This window comes from Rhea pennata, chromosome 2 (assembly GCF_028389875.1).
Source record: "Rhea pennata isolate bPtePen1 chromosome 2, bPtePen1.pri, whole genome shotgun sequence".
Taxonomy (NCBI): domain Eukaryota; kingdom Metazoa; phylum Chordata; class Aves; order Rheiformes; family Rheidae; genus Rhea; species Rhea pennata.
The window spans coordinates 94,148,535-94,164,189 of record NC_084664.1 but is presented as its reverse complement, the minus strand read 5'-3'; the positions used below and the strand labels follow the sequence as shown (position 1 = coordinate 94,164,189).

Sequence of the window (15,655 nt, the reverse complement as noted above, 5' to 3'; positions counted from 1 at the left end):
AATTTTCCATATGTTAATTTTGAAATTCACAATAAACTTACTTAGAGGGTTTGAAGTTAAAAGGGAACTAGAAATCCTTGATGTACCTTCCATAAAGCTATTCTAACATAATTTTAATATACCGAAACAGCAAGAGAGATTTCTCTATTCCAACTAAATGTTCATATGGTTTCTTAGCTGGGAAAATATTCTTTTGAAGTCAGCAGCTATATGGGAACCAAGTGATTCAGTTGATTAGTTTCTGACTTTCACCATTTAAAACCAGCTATAAATCATAACTCAATTAAAATCATTTTGATTAGGACCAAAATTCCACACAGAGTTTTAGAAAGCTTCTAAAGCATCCTCATCCTAAAAAACATGTAAACAATTAAAGACACAAGTCTTTGCTAGTTTTATTGCTTAACTTGACAGAAACGTTCTCAACGGCATTTTGAGCAAGGGGTCAAACTAAATGACCTTCTGAGGTCTTCTCCAACCTGAATCAATCTACAACATGTATCCCATGTATCAGGAGATCATACCTTAATCTGTAAGCAAGTAATAAACTCGCACACACTTCACTGCATTACAGGACAGAAGTTCTTAGGCAAACACAAGCTGGAAGTCTTTAGACCAAATCGTTCCCTTTTCTTGTTGAGATCATTGTAAATTTGAACAGGCTAAAAAAGGCAGTTATGCAAAAATAAGCCATGAGTTATGTGCAAAATCACCCACTTGACATAAGAGATCACCTCCCCAGAACCTATACTAGTTTCTAACCAAGGCAAAAAGCACACCACTGCCACCCCAGCCTTTATCTGCTGCTAACATCTTAACCTGTGTCAGACCCAGCCTAAGCAGCTACACTGTGGCAATGACATGCGACCAGTTTTCAAAAGTACAGCTCCACCATTTCGCCTTGTGGCGACCGCAGCAATACCTTAGCAAACGGTTTAACCACAAAATTATCACTGCCTGCACTAAGATACTACATCAAGAAAAGACTTACACATTGCTACATATCCCTTTTACATACTCCCACGAAGGCAAGGGGCAAACGTTTCTCTTGCCAAACATTTTATCCTACTCTTTCACAGTCAGAAGTACTAAGAAAGTAGAGAGGAAAGGCACAGGTAATAATCCGATTCTTTAAATAAATCTAGGTAAGCAAAAAGGCTGGAAGAAGACGAGGCACTTGAGGTAATTATTCCAATGCACGCTGTAAGCTATGCCAGGTGTGCAGCGTGCTTCTTCTTCGTACTAGGCATTTTCTGTTTAGCTAGCCATCCAAAAGGTGACTCAACAGGCTACGTTATAGCCAACGTGTTCACCTTAGTAACATCCCACGGTGGTGTCAGAAGAGGATACTGACAAACGACTTCACCCAGGACAGTTGCTCTGGCCCCCATTTAGTAGAAAAGAATCATTTAAGAATCACTGTCTAATGACATTAATCAAGCACTGAACCTTTGTTGCTCTATGTCATAGCAAATGCTTAGCATTTGCAGGTCCAAAGTGCTTGACTACACATTGTACATTAGAAACAAAAGACTTTAATTCATTAAAAATAGACTCTCACGCTAGATTAAGTTCATTTGGTGCACCCGTCCTTGGTCTGGCTTTGTGTGTGGTCTCATTTGAAACAGACACGCATGAACCACAACCTACTTTATTCACAGGAAACAAAAATACCACTGGCTGTCAACCAAACTGACAGACACTGAGAAATGGGAATATCCCTGGGTAAGATTTTAACTAAAAAATAAATAAAAGATAATAAAGTAGAAGAAGAAGCTGCCTTCTGTGGGAATTCCTGTTTCATCACCTTTGTCAAAACATTTCACATTGTCTCCTATGTATTTTATAAAGGTCTTTGGCACATCTATTAAGGCAGCAGCTTCATTTATGCTCACTCTGATACATATTGATACAGATTTTGAAGCCATTAGAAGGCTCATTAAGTTTGCCTTTACTTACCCCCAATTAAGATTTCAGGTGTCTCTGGTTTTGAGCTAATTTCAAAGTGACTGCCATCTGGGACACTCTGAAGGAGCGTGATCGGCTCCTTTTGTTAGGCTCTATCACATTTAAAACTCTAAGGCAGCAGTTCTGTTATGTGTAATCTCATTTTCCACATACAGAGTTTTGTGTCTGTTATGTTGTTGGTTTTACTTAGACATCAATCCAAAGTGCCAAGTTTTGATCCAGTGCTTTTACAGCATTAAAGCTTCTGCTCACAGCTGCCATTTGAAACGCTACTAGCCATAAGATTCCGCCTTCCACTTTTCCGCAAACAGCACACAAAAAGCGGGAAGAGTTTGAGCTCGAGTATGCAATAAAAACCAGATTCAGGCATGGTCAGGAAAAACATTTCTGGTATAACAGGTGCTTCCTTTACAGAAAAGTTCCTTTTGGAAAGCAGACATGGGGAGCAGCACGGCCAAGTAATCAGGATCTACTATGCTCCTCTTAAGAGCGGAGAGTAGCACCACAGAAGAAGGCAGGCAGGCATTGGTCACAACCATCTCTCCAAAAGGAAACCGTAGAAAAGTAAGACCTTCCTCTCAGTCCTGCCACCAGGAGGAGAGCTGAATGGGCAGTGAGCAGAGGGAAAGGTTTTCATGGCAAACTAATACCGAGGAAGGGAATGGGGAGCACAAAAGTCATGTGAAATAGCGTCAGGCAGGGAGGGCACGGAGTCACCAGGATTCCTCAGCCCCTGCTGGGGAAAGAACCAGGTCACACCTGACTTTGGCAACAGAGCATTACGGTAGGCTCAGAAAGTTTTCATCCTGACTGGTAGCTCTTCCATTTTAAGCGAGGTAATGTTGCAGCATTCACTGATCAATTTATCAAGAAATGGCATGAGACCACCATGACAGACCAGCAAAAATACTTTGCAACAAATGCAGTTTTTGTTGCTTTGTAAGGAAATAACTGACTTGATAGGAAGCATTACTGAAGAAATTTTTATGTTACTGACAGCATCAATGCAGTAGCTTAACCAACTAAAACTGTGATATCAATACTACATGTGGAAAAAACAAGTGTTGCCTCTTTTGTACATAATACTTACAAAGTACTTAGATTTTTATATTTAATTTCAATAAAGTAAAATCATCCTAGTTAAACATCAATCTCAAAAGAGCTAAAAAGTACACCAGAGATTAGCTTTCATCTGTGTCACTTTAAATAGTCTCCAACCCTGCATTTATAGCTCTTTCACAGAGTTCAAATTCTCAGGAGAAAATAGGTTAAAACAGAAGATGCTAACATCTTCTCATCATGCTCCATTTTCCTGTTAGAGCTTGCATCAGTTTTCACCCAGATCCAGAAGGATGGAGAAGAATTAAGTATATTCAGTCCTTACATTGCATTATTAGGCAGTGAAAGGGAATAGTATTATTTAGGACATACCTTGTCCATTTGGAACGTGCTTATGTGTTTTTCCTTTCCTGGGGGTGGACTGACATGATGATGAAGCATTGTTTGTGGCTGTTTTTGTGTCCTCTGTCTCCTCCTCTTCTTCTTCTTCATCCTCATCATCCTGAGAGCTTCCAAAATATACCATGTTGCTGGGCAGAGCTGGAGAACCTGATCATTATGAAGAAATGGCTCATTAACATCACTGTATGCACACTAACCACATTTGTCACAATCTACTTTAGTGTTCCATGTGGCAAAGATCCAGAGATGGAGGTCACACTAGTGTCTGACTAGCTGTGGATTTCTTTTTCCTTTTCCTTTTCCTTTCCTTTTTTTTTTTTTTTTTATAGCAAAAGGCTACATATGTGCCTAAAAAGCAGCATTTTCCAAGCCCCTTCCCCCCAGCAGAGTCTATTAATAATTTAGACAAGCAAATAGTCTTGCTATAAGCCCTAATTAATAGCTTTGTGTATTCAGAAAAGCACCAAAACACATGCTAAATTTCAAATATATGCTTAAGCGCCTTACTGAACTCTTATGGTGTGAACCAGAAGCTTACAGCTTTGCCAAACAGAAGCAAAAGAGGGCATAAACAAACCAATCTGCATCACAATAACATTTTAAAGATATTATTATAATAGAATATTAGTATTTAAACTTCACAATGCTTTGCAGCCCTCTACAGTATTCTACACAATGCTTTGCAGTACTCAGCAAGGAGAGTAACTGGTCCTCTGTTACACAAAGAGGAAATGGAAACACAGAGATGCGTGAATTTGTCAAACAGGTCAGTAGCAAAGGGCAGAACAGAAAATAGATCTCCCGATCCCCAGTGTGGTCCTCTTCAGGAGGCCACTTTGCACCTCCTGCTTGTTTCACAGGAGGTTCCTTCTGATCTGGGTAAGTTACAACACACAACTCCCCAAGGGAGGTGTGAGAATTCAGAAGTCTAGCAACAATACAGGATCGTAATTTAAATCTACCCCCTGCATAAAACTTCTTTTGGGTCACATAACAGTGTATAGGATTCCCTGCACCCGACTGTAGCGCTTGTTTCACAGCGGTTCCCAGGGCACAACTCTCAGCACTCTCCTAACTGTTTTAATATACAGAAGTATTAGGGATGTCCTCCCTTATCTCAACTATTAGTCGCCATTTTGAGATGAATCTCCAGTCTAATCCCAACAGGGAGGACACATGAGACTTTTTATTCATAAGAAGGATTTTTTGATGAACAATAGGGGAAAAGAGGAAAACCAACAGAAGTGGAGAATGGGGACTCACTGCTTCATCATTTTCCTGTAACTAAACACTGCCGAGGACAAAGACAGCTGGGCTACACACCAACACAGGCCAGGGACTACGTGGCTGATGCCTCCTTGGCAAACCATCTTGGTTTCAGCTCTTTAGAGCACCAGTTCTGCTTTTTGTTTGATTTTGCCTGTGTGGGTGTTGCCATCGCCAGCAATTAACTGAAGTCAGTTCTGGGGTCTGACTAAGCTTGTAGAAAATACTCTTAACTATAAAAACTGCACTTTAAGGAATGGATACCTAAACACGGCATGAAAAACACAACATGCCATTCATACGATGTGATCTTTTCTAAGGATCACAAAATCCTCCCTCAAGAGCTTTCCGTCAGAGTTACAAGGAGGGGCTCCTCCTTCCGGCACAGAGCAGCCGGCGATACAGAGCGGCTGCTCATAAAGCCAGAAAGGGGCTGCTTACGAAGGCGACGCGTCTGGCATTAAGACAAGCTGGGCACTACTAGCCAGCATGCTGGAACTGGTGGCAGTGAAGCCACACGCACTTGGATCACATATAACAAATCTTGTGCTCTTAGTCTCTGTAACAGCCCCTTTGCTCTGCTGCTGGAGGAACAGCCCACCAGACACCACCTTCCTTCCCCAGCAGCCTCCTCCCATCGTTGGGGAAAAGAGTCAAGTGAGAAAAACACCTCCGGAGTTACTTTCTGGCATTAAATCAGGATTTTATCAAGGGGAAAAATGAGAAGCTGAAGGTGGCCACCCATGGCAGCTGGGATCCACTGCTCACTTCTGCTGCCCATGCTATCCACACTTTTTCTTCCAACTGCCTTGCAAAGTACACAGCCATTATATTTCTCTCTTGGACTTCTGCTAATGGTAGGCAGCAAAGGTAACACTCTCCCCTCCTCTCTCAGGGGGTTTGGGGACTGAAGCTGGCATGGGAAGAAGCAGCAGGAACCACTGGCACTGCGGGGGACAGTTGTGGGAGCCACCGCAGCGGCACCTATTACATGGTTATTCTTCCCTCTAGAAATAATTTATATGTTAATCCATTAAACCCAGGCATAAATGTACAGACACATATGCCTGCGTCCTACTGGGAAGTCTGTATTAGCCTTCTGCACAGCACAACCTTCATATTTGTGTAGACTAACGATCAAATGAAGCAAGACTGCTGACGTATTTCAAGGCATGGGAGTTGTAAAAACTTACAAAACCAAACACCTCGGCATTTTTTATGCAAGCCCAGATTTGGCACACCCTAAGCAATCATCCAAAGAAAGTAAAGGGGTGGCCAGAGAGAAGCTAACACTTCTGCCTGGGGGCAACTTTGGTCTCTGATACCAACTAACTAGAGGACTCCAAAACAGTAACTGCTGCTTGAAATACAAGTTTCCCTTTTTCTTCGGCATAGGTACCCAGGTCTGATGTATCAGTTTAGAATTTATTGGCTTTGCAAGCTCTGTTAGTTTGTACTGTTTGTCAGTTTTAATCAGGATCCTACATCTGACACCATCAGTACATTAATGCATTAACCAACCATGGCAGTAAAAGAAAGTTACTGCACAAACGAATAAGCCAGTTTTCAAAAGTTTAATAGCTGCATGGCTTCAGAAAGCCAGATAAAATTTGAATAACAGACTCAGAAGCAGACAGGCACTCACCTGAAGATAATATTTAAAAAATGATAAGGTTGGAGAGTATAGTAAGTAAATTAGAGTCTAAGGAAATAATAAGAAATTGTATGAATAAAATGGAATGAGTTTACGTCACTTCGCAAAAATGTGAGGAAGATGTTTTCCTCTCAGGACAGTATCAGGGATGGAATGGATCTGTTAGGAACTCTCAAAATTAGACTCAAAAACAGACTGAAATCACTCTCTTAAAATTAGAGAAATAAATACTGTCAGATATATTATCATTCTGAGGCACTAATTTGTTAAGCCTTGTTTTCCTAGACCTTCACATTTCCGGGCTTTTTGGTCAACTGCTTTCAACTGCAATCAGTGAAAAAATAATCTGCAACACAAATGTTATTACCACAATAACTTTTTTTCTTTTTTTTTCTTTTTATATATATATATAGAGAGAGAGAATAAAACGTAGTACTATGTGAATCGCTTAAAAAGCCAGGAAAGTTTAACCCAACCAGGAGAGCAGATATGAACTACTTAACTCCTGGTATGCTCTCGCTGCAACCCAGGTGCATAAATCTCACGTTGGAATGCCATTTTTTAATCCTTTCCAAAGGAGAATTATGAACTACAATGGCTAAGCTGCATTCCTCAGACAGCTGGGGCTGCTTGAGGAGCACGTTTCCAGAGAAATAAGACTACGAACATCCAGTAACAGAGGAGAATCTGCTGGTCCTACTTTACTAATCTAAGTACTCCACCATATGAGACCTCGGGGAAAAGTTGGTGTTCACTTTGAATCTCCTGCCACCCCTTCTTCCTCTCTCCAGCCTTCCCTACACATTTATTAAAGATGGATTGCAAAATAGAAAAAAAATGGCTAGATTCAGGCATTTTTGTTCTATTTAAATGTTATTATGGATGTAAGACATTGAAACATATCTAAAAGTTCTGAGTTTTCTTGCTTGCTTTTTGTATTACAACTCTTTCTATCGCTGTCTTTTAAATTTTCAGCTCCTGAATATCCTTAGATGGTATTGTCTACACCTACAGACTGAGCTGGTTAAAATTACTTCCACTTTAAGTCTATGTTGCTAACCATGTCCAAAACGCTAGGAAAACACTAGTTTAAAACCTTCAAACAGGCTGCTCACCATACTCAAAATAATGCAAATTCCTTTTGGGGGCAAACTTATGGAAATGCAAGGCTGTGTGCGCACTCCAGCTCCGCTCACGCTGAAAGCATGACAATTACATTGATTAGGTAACGCCTAATGTGTGCAAGTCTGCACAGCTGACACGTACCGGGGCTTTACTGCAAGCAGAACTAAGAACCAATCCCCCCCCCTCCCCCCCCCCCCCCCCAAAAAAAAACACACCTCTTCTTGTTGAAATAAAACTCCAATGTCTAGTGACTGAAGAACTAATAAAACTCCTACGAGTGAAGTTTCACTCCAAGAGTGAAGCAAGGCGATCATGTAACCTTTTTTACAGGATTCCTGCCCTAGCCATCCTGCGTAGTCTCTGAGACTGCACAGGGATGGGGACATGAAGCCAAAGCCTACCTCTGCAGGGGACCATTTCTTTCCTCAAAGCTGCTAATTTATAAGAGTAGTGCGGTTGTAGCCATGAATGTTTAAGACCATTGGAGAGCTGAAAAAGAATGTGCACTGAAGAATTGGGTTTGTTTTTCCATCTATATCAATTGGTCTCATAAAATCTATAGTTTTCCTCATAAATCTTGCCTGTCTTCGTTTCAAGTTAAGAACACGGTGTTTTTCCTAAGAGACACAGACTTTGCTGGGAGTTGTTGCTCTCAGGTTTCATTGTGTATGACAGAAATTTATCATGAAAATGATCTGTGACAGCAAGAAGATAAAAATCCTCCAAAACAGCACGAGAATAAGGAAAACTGCATGTTCACCAGATGCATACATACACACAGAGTCACAGATTATGAAGCTATAGGCGTTTGCTTGATTTTTTTTAATTGACTATACCCTACACTGCACATTCTAATATTTGAAGTAATTACTCTTTAATGTTTGAAGTAATTGTTCTTTTTGTCTTTGCCAGGACACGCTCAGCAATAGAAACGTGAGTCAGCTATGCTAGATCATTCTTACACACCTTTTACCAGCCAGACAGCAAGCCTGAAGATGAACAATCATCCCTCCCCTTCCTCTTTTCCTCTTCAGCATCAAGATGCCATTCTCAAATCCTACCCAGGGCAATTTTAGAGTTTATTATTAGAATTTATTTAGTGACAAACAACAAAAGGGAAGAGATCCAATGCTCTGGATAGAGGGCAATATCTGCACCCAGGAGGCAGCACATGTCAGGTCTTGGCATTCTAGGTATATAATTCTCTCCTTCCTTGCTTTCCATCCCCAGGAAACCAGCAGAAAATCCGCAAAAGGTTACGAGAGCTTGCGGCTGTATTGAATTTTACAAGTCTCTTTCTGTGCCATGGAGCCTCCAAGTTGTGCAGGCAGCTGCTACCATGGGAATTCAGCTGATGAAAGAGGAGAAATGGAGAAGTGCAGTTTAGAGCTGCGGGGAAAGTGTGTGAGCAACCCCTGACAGTGAGAAACCAATCCTGTTTCACACCCAATCAACAGGTGCCTGCCTGGAAAGCCAGCTTGCTCAGCCGTGAGGGTGGAGGACAAATCTGACAGTAAGCTAGAAAATAAAATTTGACTTTCCACCAATTATTAGGAAGATCTTTTATAAACAGAACCATCTTGACTGTCTGCAGCTGTGTGGACTTTTTTGTTTTTTTTTTTTTTCCATATCAGATACGGTCTACAGAGCATCCACCCCCACCTGGCCTCCTGCGCTTACTCCTGTGCCACCTCCTTGACTGCAGCAGTATCATTTTTTGTGGGGCCATGTTGCAAATCCGATCAAGGAACTGACTGAGATTAAAATCCCAGACTAAGGAAATTAAAGTCCATTAATAAACCATAATGTAATGTTACAAGCTCGCAAGTTAAGATTTGGAAAATTTCTTCGCACACTTTTTCTTATTGAATGTGTAGTCTAATATATCACTTTATGTTATTAAACCAAACATGAAACACAGTATGTTTCCAATCTCCTGTTGGAGCTGCAAGTTTCGAGAGTCTCCCTTGATGATGCCTAGGTGCACTGTCCTAACTGTAATTTTTTTCTTGTCTTTTTAAGATAGTTGCTTTGTTCTGCATCAGTATTTGCAGAAAAGCACGTGCCATTACTGAAGAACTGGAATCACAACACAATGGGCAGGAAGCAGAAGCCAAGGCAGAAGAACAGAGACAAAACAGAGGGCAGGTACCAGAGGGGCAGAAGATAGGGGGCAAAGAGGCGATGAGGTGGGATCAAGAAGAGAGAAGAGTAAGGGCAATCAGCAGATGGACTCGGGCTGCACAACGACGAGAACAGGAAGGTGCTGTAAGAATCACCGATGTTCAACAGAAACAAACATGGGGAAGTGGGAGGACATCTTCCACTAACCAGCCTTAACAGAGATAGCTGGTAGTTCTGTCCACCTGGTGCCTGATCCGAACATGTGCTGTCCACCTTTTCACAGTTAACAAGTCACTGCTAACTCACAGCGAGGAGCAGAAAAAATATAGCCCAGGCCAGCCAGCAACTTGGAGGGAACTTCCAACTCCTCTCCTCCTCCTCTGAATCACTGCGGCAAGGTCAAATCACCAAAGCTCGCCCTCTTGGTGCAGTCTTGAAAGCCTTAACAAATTGCCACAATTAACTATGGGACAGTAAGCTGTGCAAAAAGCTCCGAGAGCTAACGAAACAGTAGGTCCCCACTCCTCATCAGTATCAGAAAAGAAGTTAGCTCGCGTATGATCATGTATCACTGCACAGGAGAAATTTTCAGAAAGTCATTAATAGTGAATTTTTACCTTAATTCACTCATCACGTTTACAATGAGCTAGCATTTACTACAAAAAGAAAAAAAGGAAGATATTCAATTCTTTAACAAAGCTTTGAGTATTTTTGGCAACTGTTTCCATTAGTACCTGCAGTTCCATAATTGAAATCTTCTCTCAGGTATTTTTGTCTTCTCTACCATTGTGTGAGTGAGCAACACACAAAAAAATCCCATAACTGTACAGGAGAAACAACTACCCTTACTACACACAGAGTGTAGCATACTGCATATGAAAGAACGACTAATGTATTTAATGTCCTCTGTTACAATAGTTAGATGCATTACCTACACAACAGTAATTACAAACTGAAATATGTTTTTCAAAGTCACAGTGTTTTCTGAGCAACCTTCTCAGAAAGATGTTATGCCTTTTGCACGTGCAAAATTCAGGCTTGCCACTAATCATGGGAACCAAGGCTGATGCTTATGCAACCTGTGCACAAAGATGCACTGAACGCAGCAGCAAGTGCCTGGTTAATAGAATAAACTATATTTTTTTCCAGCCGTTTTATTTGACTAATGAGGTTATTAAACTTTTTTTATTTGACAAATGTGTAATTTTCCCTCCTAAATTACAGTATGTTTTGTTCCTCATTAAATTGTCTTAGACTTTTGTCTTAGACTAGCTAAACGTACTAAAAGAACTCTGAATTTGGATCTGAAGAGTGGAATCAAAAGTATGGAAAGTGTATGCATTTTGCCAAAAGCACTATTTCATTACTCCTCAGAATTAGCTGGCAGTATTTCTGCAATATTTACTGAAGTACAGACCAAATGTTTTCATCTGGACAGGATTCAAACTGTGGTATGTTACAACCACAACAAAAATCATCTCAGTCCAACAGCCTTCTCTGTAATTTGGGCTGCGGTTTCTATAAAATTGGAGGATGCTTCTCCATGAATTATTTACCCCGACCCCCCCTTTAACTCCTCTCTTTTTCCTTCTAACAATTAAACATAACCCAGATGTGCTTTGGAAAAATCTTAAAACAATTTAAGACATCAGAATGATTTAAGCACAAGGCAGGTCAAGGTATGTGGGACTTAAGCCTGCCCCAATAAACATGTGGCATGCCAAGCTCCACAACTAGCTGTTTCCAGAGGTCTGGCTTTTCCCCTGACATAAGGCCCCCTTTTGGGGCTGCACACAGGTGGAAAATCTTGCCTCCCAAATACTTCTGATGTACTGGCATCTCAATGCTGAAAATTTAGGGCCTGATTCTCATTTATTATATAGCCTACTTATGACGTTTTGGCAGGACAGAGTAAAGTCCCTGAAGTGCAAATAAATGTAATTTATGCCCATGCTTTATAGCCATTTTACAGAGCAAGGTTAAAATAGAATGAACTACATAAACTCTATAGTAAAGAGCAATTGTATCTCATCGATCTAATTCCACCTGCAGGAACAGTCCCAATGGGTGTTCCCCGGTGCCTGAGCAAGGCGAAGGAAATGGCCATCCAAAGCACAGAGCCAAAACAGAGCTTATAAACCAACTAGCATTCAAATAATCACGCTCTCCCATTGCAGAGATCACAAGATGCTTAATATGACAGCTAGTGTAATCATGTAAAACCCCCTTTTTTTTTCTTGGTCCGTTCTTTAAAATAAGGAAAATAGTCAACTTTAGAGCCAAAAAGCACAAGCAAATTGTTCATCTTTTAGGGAACTGGAATAAGAAGGGAACATACGAATCTTGAGCAGAAAAAAAAAGGTTCACTTTTCAAAATTATCAAAACACACACAAAGTAACTGAATCCTGAAAAACAAGTAGAATAACTTTCACATCCACAACGCATATCCGACAATCTCAGAGTAATTTACCTTCACTAATCTGGCTACATTTGCAGGTGGACCTCAAAACCAACCCAAACACACTCTAACCCCTGCCTTTAATCCCCTGTTCCTCTCCACCATGAGAAGTTTGTAAATCCAGAATCACTTCCCTGTCTTTCCCCATGTTCTAACAGGCTATCTTTTATATCGAAGAGTTCTTTAGCCCCATCACTAGTCCGTTCTATTTCAGACCTATTTAAGGCACAGTGACACATATTCGCCCCCTTTCCCAGAGCAATTTTAAAATATTTTTGTCCTAAACTGATAAAAAAATGTGTGCTTTTATGAGCTGCAGGTAATTGCAGAGTTGCCTGCAAAACTAAAAATGAAGCTATTACTCGCTTTGCTTTTTCTTGATTATGAAGAACCCTGTTCTGCTTTTCTGAGCAGCAGGCTTTTCTTCACAACTCAAACTTCCCACCAATGCAGCTATTATTCCAGCTCCAGCAGCAAGTGAGAACAGTAGGAGTACTTGTCTATACAGAGATCCTAGTCCATGACCAAAAGGTTAGCAAACAGGCCTGCCTTTCCATGATGCAAACATCTTTAGTCACATGAAAGGGAAATGCCCCTCAGGACAACAGTAACTTAGTGGCAGAGCAGTATATCAGCATAAAATAAACCTTTCATGGAGAACTGAACCTATTTTATGTTCACAGATTAGAGAACCACACATGCACATTTTGGGTTGGATGGAAGAGGAGGGATTGCCTTTGCTGGAATATGTTACATAGCCCACCTGGCTATTAACTGCAGGCACTGCTGTTAAAAACACCGCAAGGAACAAAGTCACCTTCTGTTTTGGTTTAAAGTAAACAAATCCGATGGCCTTCAGGTGAAGGTTGACCTGTTTTCTCCAAGCCATTTCTAAAAGTGCCTGTACATGAAGTACACACGTGCACACATTCAGTTGTTGAAGAATGTAAAGTCAGGGAGCTTGTTGAGAAGGGACTGGTTTAACCTCAGGGTCACCTGAGATGGGTTGAGGGAAGTTGCACTGCTGAACTCAGGATGTCCCATGTCTCCCAGTAAAGTATCTTGTAGAATTTTGGTTGCTCTAACAAGAATCTTCCTGCTTTATCCCAAGCTTTTATTCTTTAAATCTCTCCCTTCTTCTTTCCTTCCACATTCAACTTACTAACAGAACTACCATTTTATTTTATTTCTCATTTCTATCTTATTTTTCTTTTTTGTCCAGATGAAAAACAAGGCATCTTTCCTTTCAATTCCCACATCTCACTAGACTGGGCCTGCCATCAGGTCCCATGTTTGGTTTCATCGATGTCAAGTCTCCCTTGCCCTTCCCTTCCATCCTGCCTTCTCACCCAAGCGCCTTCAGTGCTGTTTCCACTCCTCTGCATCTAATATACAGCACTTAAAGGTCCCTGCAAACCTCAAGTAGTTACACAACACAATGTCCATATGGGCAGGACAAGCGGTACTTCCTATCCTAAGATCAGGGAACCTGCTGCAAACGGAAGCAGTGACCAAAATCACACAGAGCATTTCAAAAAGAAAGACTAGTATCCAGAAGATTTTTCTTACAAGTTTTATGAAATAAGCCTGCATGCATGTTGTTTTTTATACTACATGCTCTCTCTTTATAATCAGAGGCTGCTTCTGCTGCTTAGCAGGAGAACCTGATGTAAACAAAGGCTGGCACATGGGACCCATAGGTGCTAACCCAAGCACAGTGTGTAGCAGCACAGAAACAAGGGCCATATACCTTATTACACTGCCTAAAATTTATAGAGCTGATACACATCAAATCTTATCACCAGCTATGCCTGTTCAACCCTATCATTAAAGTGAAAATGCCCATTCTGCATCTAGGATCACAGAAATCAGATTTCATTCCTGTAGTCCATCCATAATCAAAAGTGAGCTCTGCCAGTACCTATCATGGTGTTAAATATTATCCTCATTTCATAGAAAAGGCTAAGCAGCTTGTTTAGAGATTCAGAGGGAGTCTGTGGCAGATACCAAGATTGAACCACAAGATTAGTCTCTGGTTTCAACATGCTCATTTCACCCTGTGGCTTTTTGCAGGGGTAGGTATTGCAATCATTAAAATGAGAAAGGGGCCCCAGAATGGGAAGGGTAGGGGAAAATTTTGATTCTGTTGCAGTACACATAGGATACTCTGGTTTACATTCAGCAACTCTTCTAACGTCTTGTATTTTCCAGTAGGCACAAACTGATGTGAGGTATGTATACCTCCGCTGCATGGCATGTCTAGGATGTCCCTCTAGCAGAATTCCCATCACCCGGGAAAGGAATAATGCCCTGGTGTCTCTCACCTGGTGCTTTATGTCTACTATTAATATGCTTATTCTTATCAGGTGAGCGTGTCTACATGGCTCTAATGTGCTCTCTTGGAAGGCTGAAGCTTCAATAATACAGTTTGATATAGTCACCAGCTCTCACAAAGGCAAGTGTATATATTGACACTAAATTACTAGGAAGTGCAACTTCTACCTAGTTAAAAGCTATCTCATGCCCTTTGTAGAAACAAAAAAAAAGCTAAAAGTGATTTTCTAAGACACCCAAAATGAGGAGCTCCCAAGGTTTTGTTCATGGAGAGTTTCTTCAGTTGTAATAAAATATCTTTATAGATATCTATTAACATAACTGTTCCAGTTAAAACACCCCATTAAGGGATTTGGCTTCACAGGCTGCAAGTGACACCAAGACCATGTTCTGAGGACACCTTCTCTGACTGTCCTTTTCCAACTGCCTGAGCACACAGGCAGGCCTGACATGCTAAAACCTGCCTCACATCCACACATTCCCCAGTCTCATCGTGGAAAGGTATTTAAAGACCCAGAGGCTGACAAACACAGGCAACATATCCTATTAGGACACAAAAGGGCTAGGAGCAAAGGCTACTGAGCCTACCACCCAAATAAGACATTTTAAAAAGCCTGTTGAAGAGATAACTGTGAGCAGACAGGGTTGTTCAGATTTGGGAACTTACTGAAGTTTGGATAAATGTGCTATACTGAGATTTTCTATTTTGGTTTTGCACAACTGCAATAAATTATTGTATTGTTAAATCGTTGCAATATGCCAAGAAAATCTATAGTTACATGTTCTGCAGAAGAGCTGCTGTAACAGTCTGAAAACGCTGTTTCTGAGACCTTAATTAAACTATCTTTATTTAGGAATTCCTGAAATTCACTAGAACGTAACTCCCAGAGGTTGAGCTTAATTAGCAATTTGATCTCAGGACAGCTTCCTTAAATGCTGGCTCTTGATCATAACCTTTCCTTTACCACCTTTTGTCAAGGATCCATTTCTCACAGGGAAAGGGACTCGCCTTCCCCCTTGGCTTGTATTATTCCACTTGCAATACTTAAAACTGTAAATAACTGGGGAAAAAAAAGACAACTTAAATGCGCTGTAACAGGAGCTATTAAGAAGAATTTGATCAGAGGCAGAAAATACAGTAGAAGTGGAAGCCATTGTATTACTGCAAAGAGATGACACACTTGTGTCTACATGCACTGCCGAAAGATACTAATTACGTCTCTGGCAAAGGGCATACAGGCTCCTTCAAAGAAGCTATTTAAAG

The 15,655-nt window shown here is 40.9% G+C and overlaps 1 protein-coding gene across 4 annotated transcripts in view; it reads right to left on the bottom strand.

Annotated features, from left to right (window-relative positions):
- Positions 1–15,655, bottom strand: part of JARID2 (jumonji and AT-rich interaction domain containing 2) — a 228,358-nt gene that overhangs the window by 47,459 nt on the left and 165,244 nt on the right. For all 4 annotated transcript variants that reach the window (XM_062569927.1, XM_062569925.1, XM_062569926.1 and 1 more), the window contains one exon: positions 3,400–3,576. In XM_062569927.1, coding sequence (XP_062425911.1) covers positions 3,400–3,553 — 154 coding nt within the window. In that variant the 5' untranslated portion in view covers positions 3,554–3,576. The remainder of the gene's footprint in view (positions 1–3,399; positions 3,577–15,655) is intronic.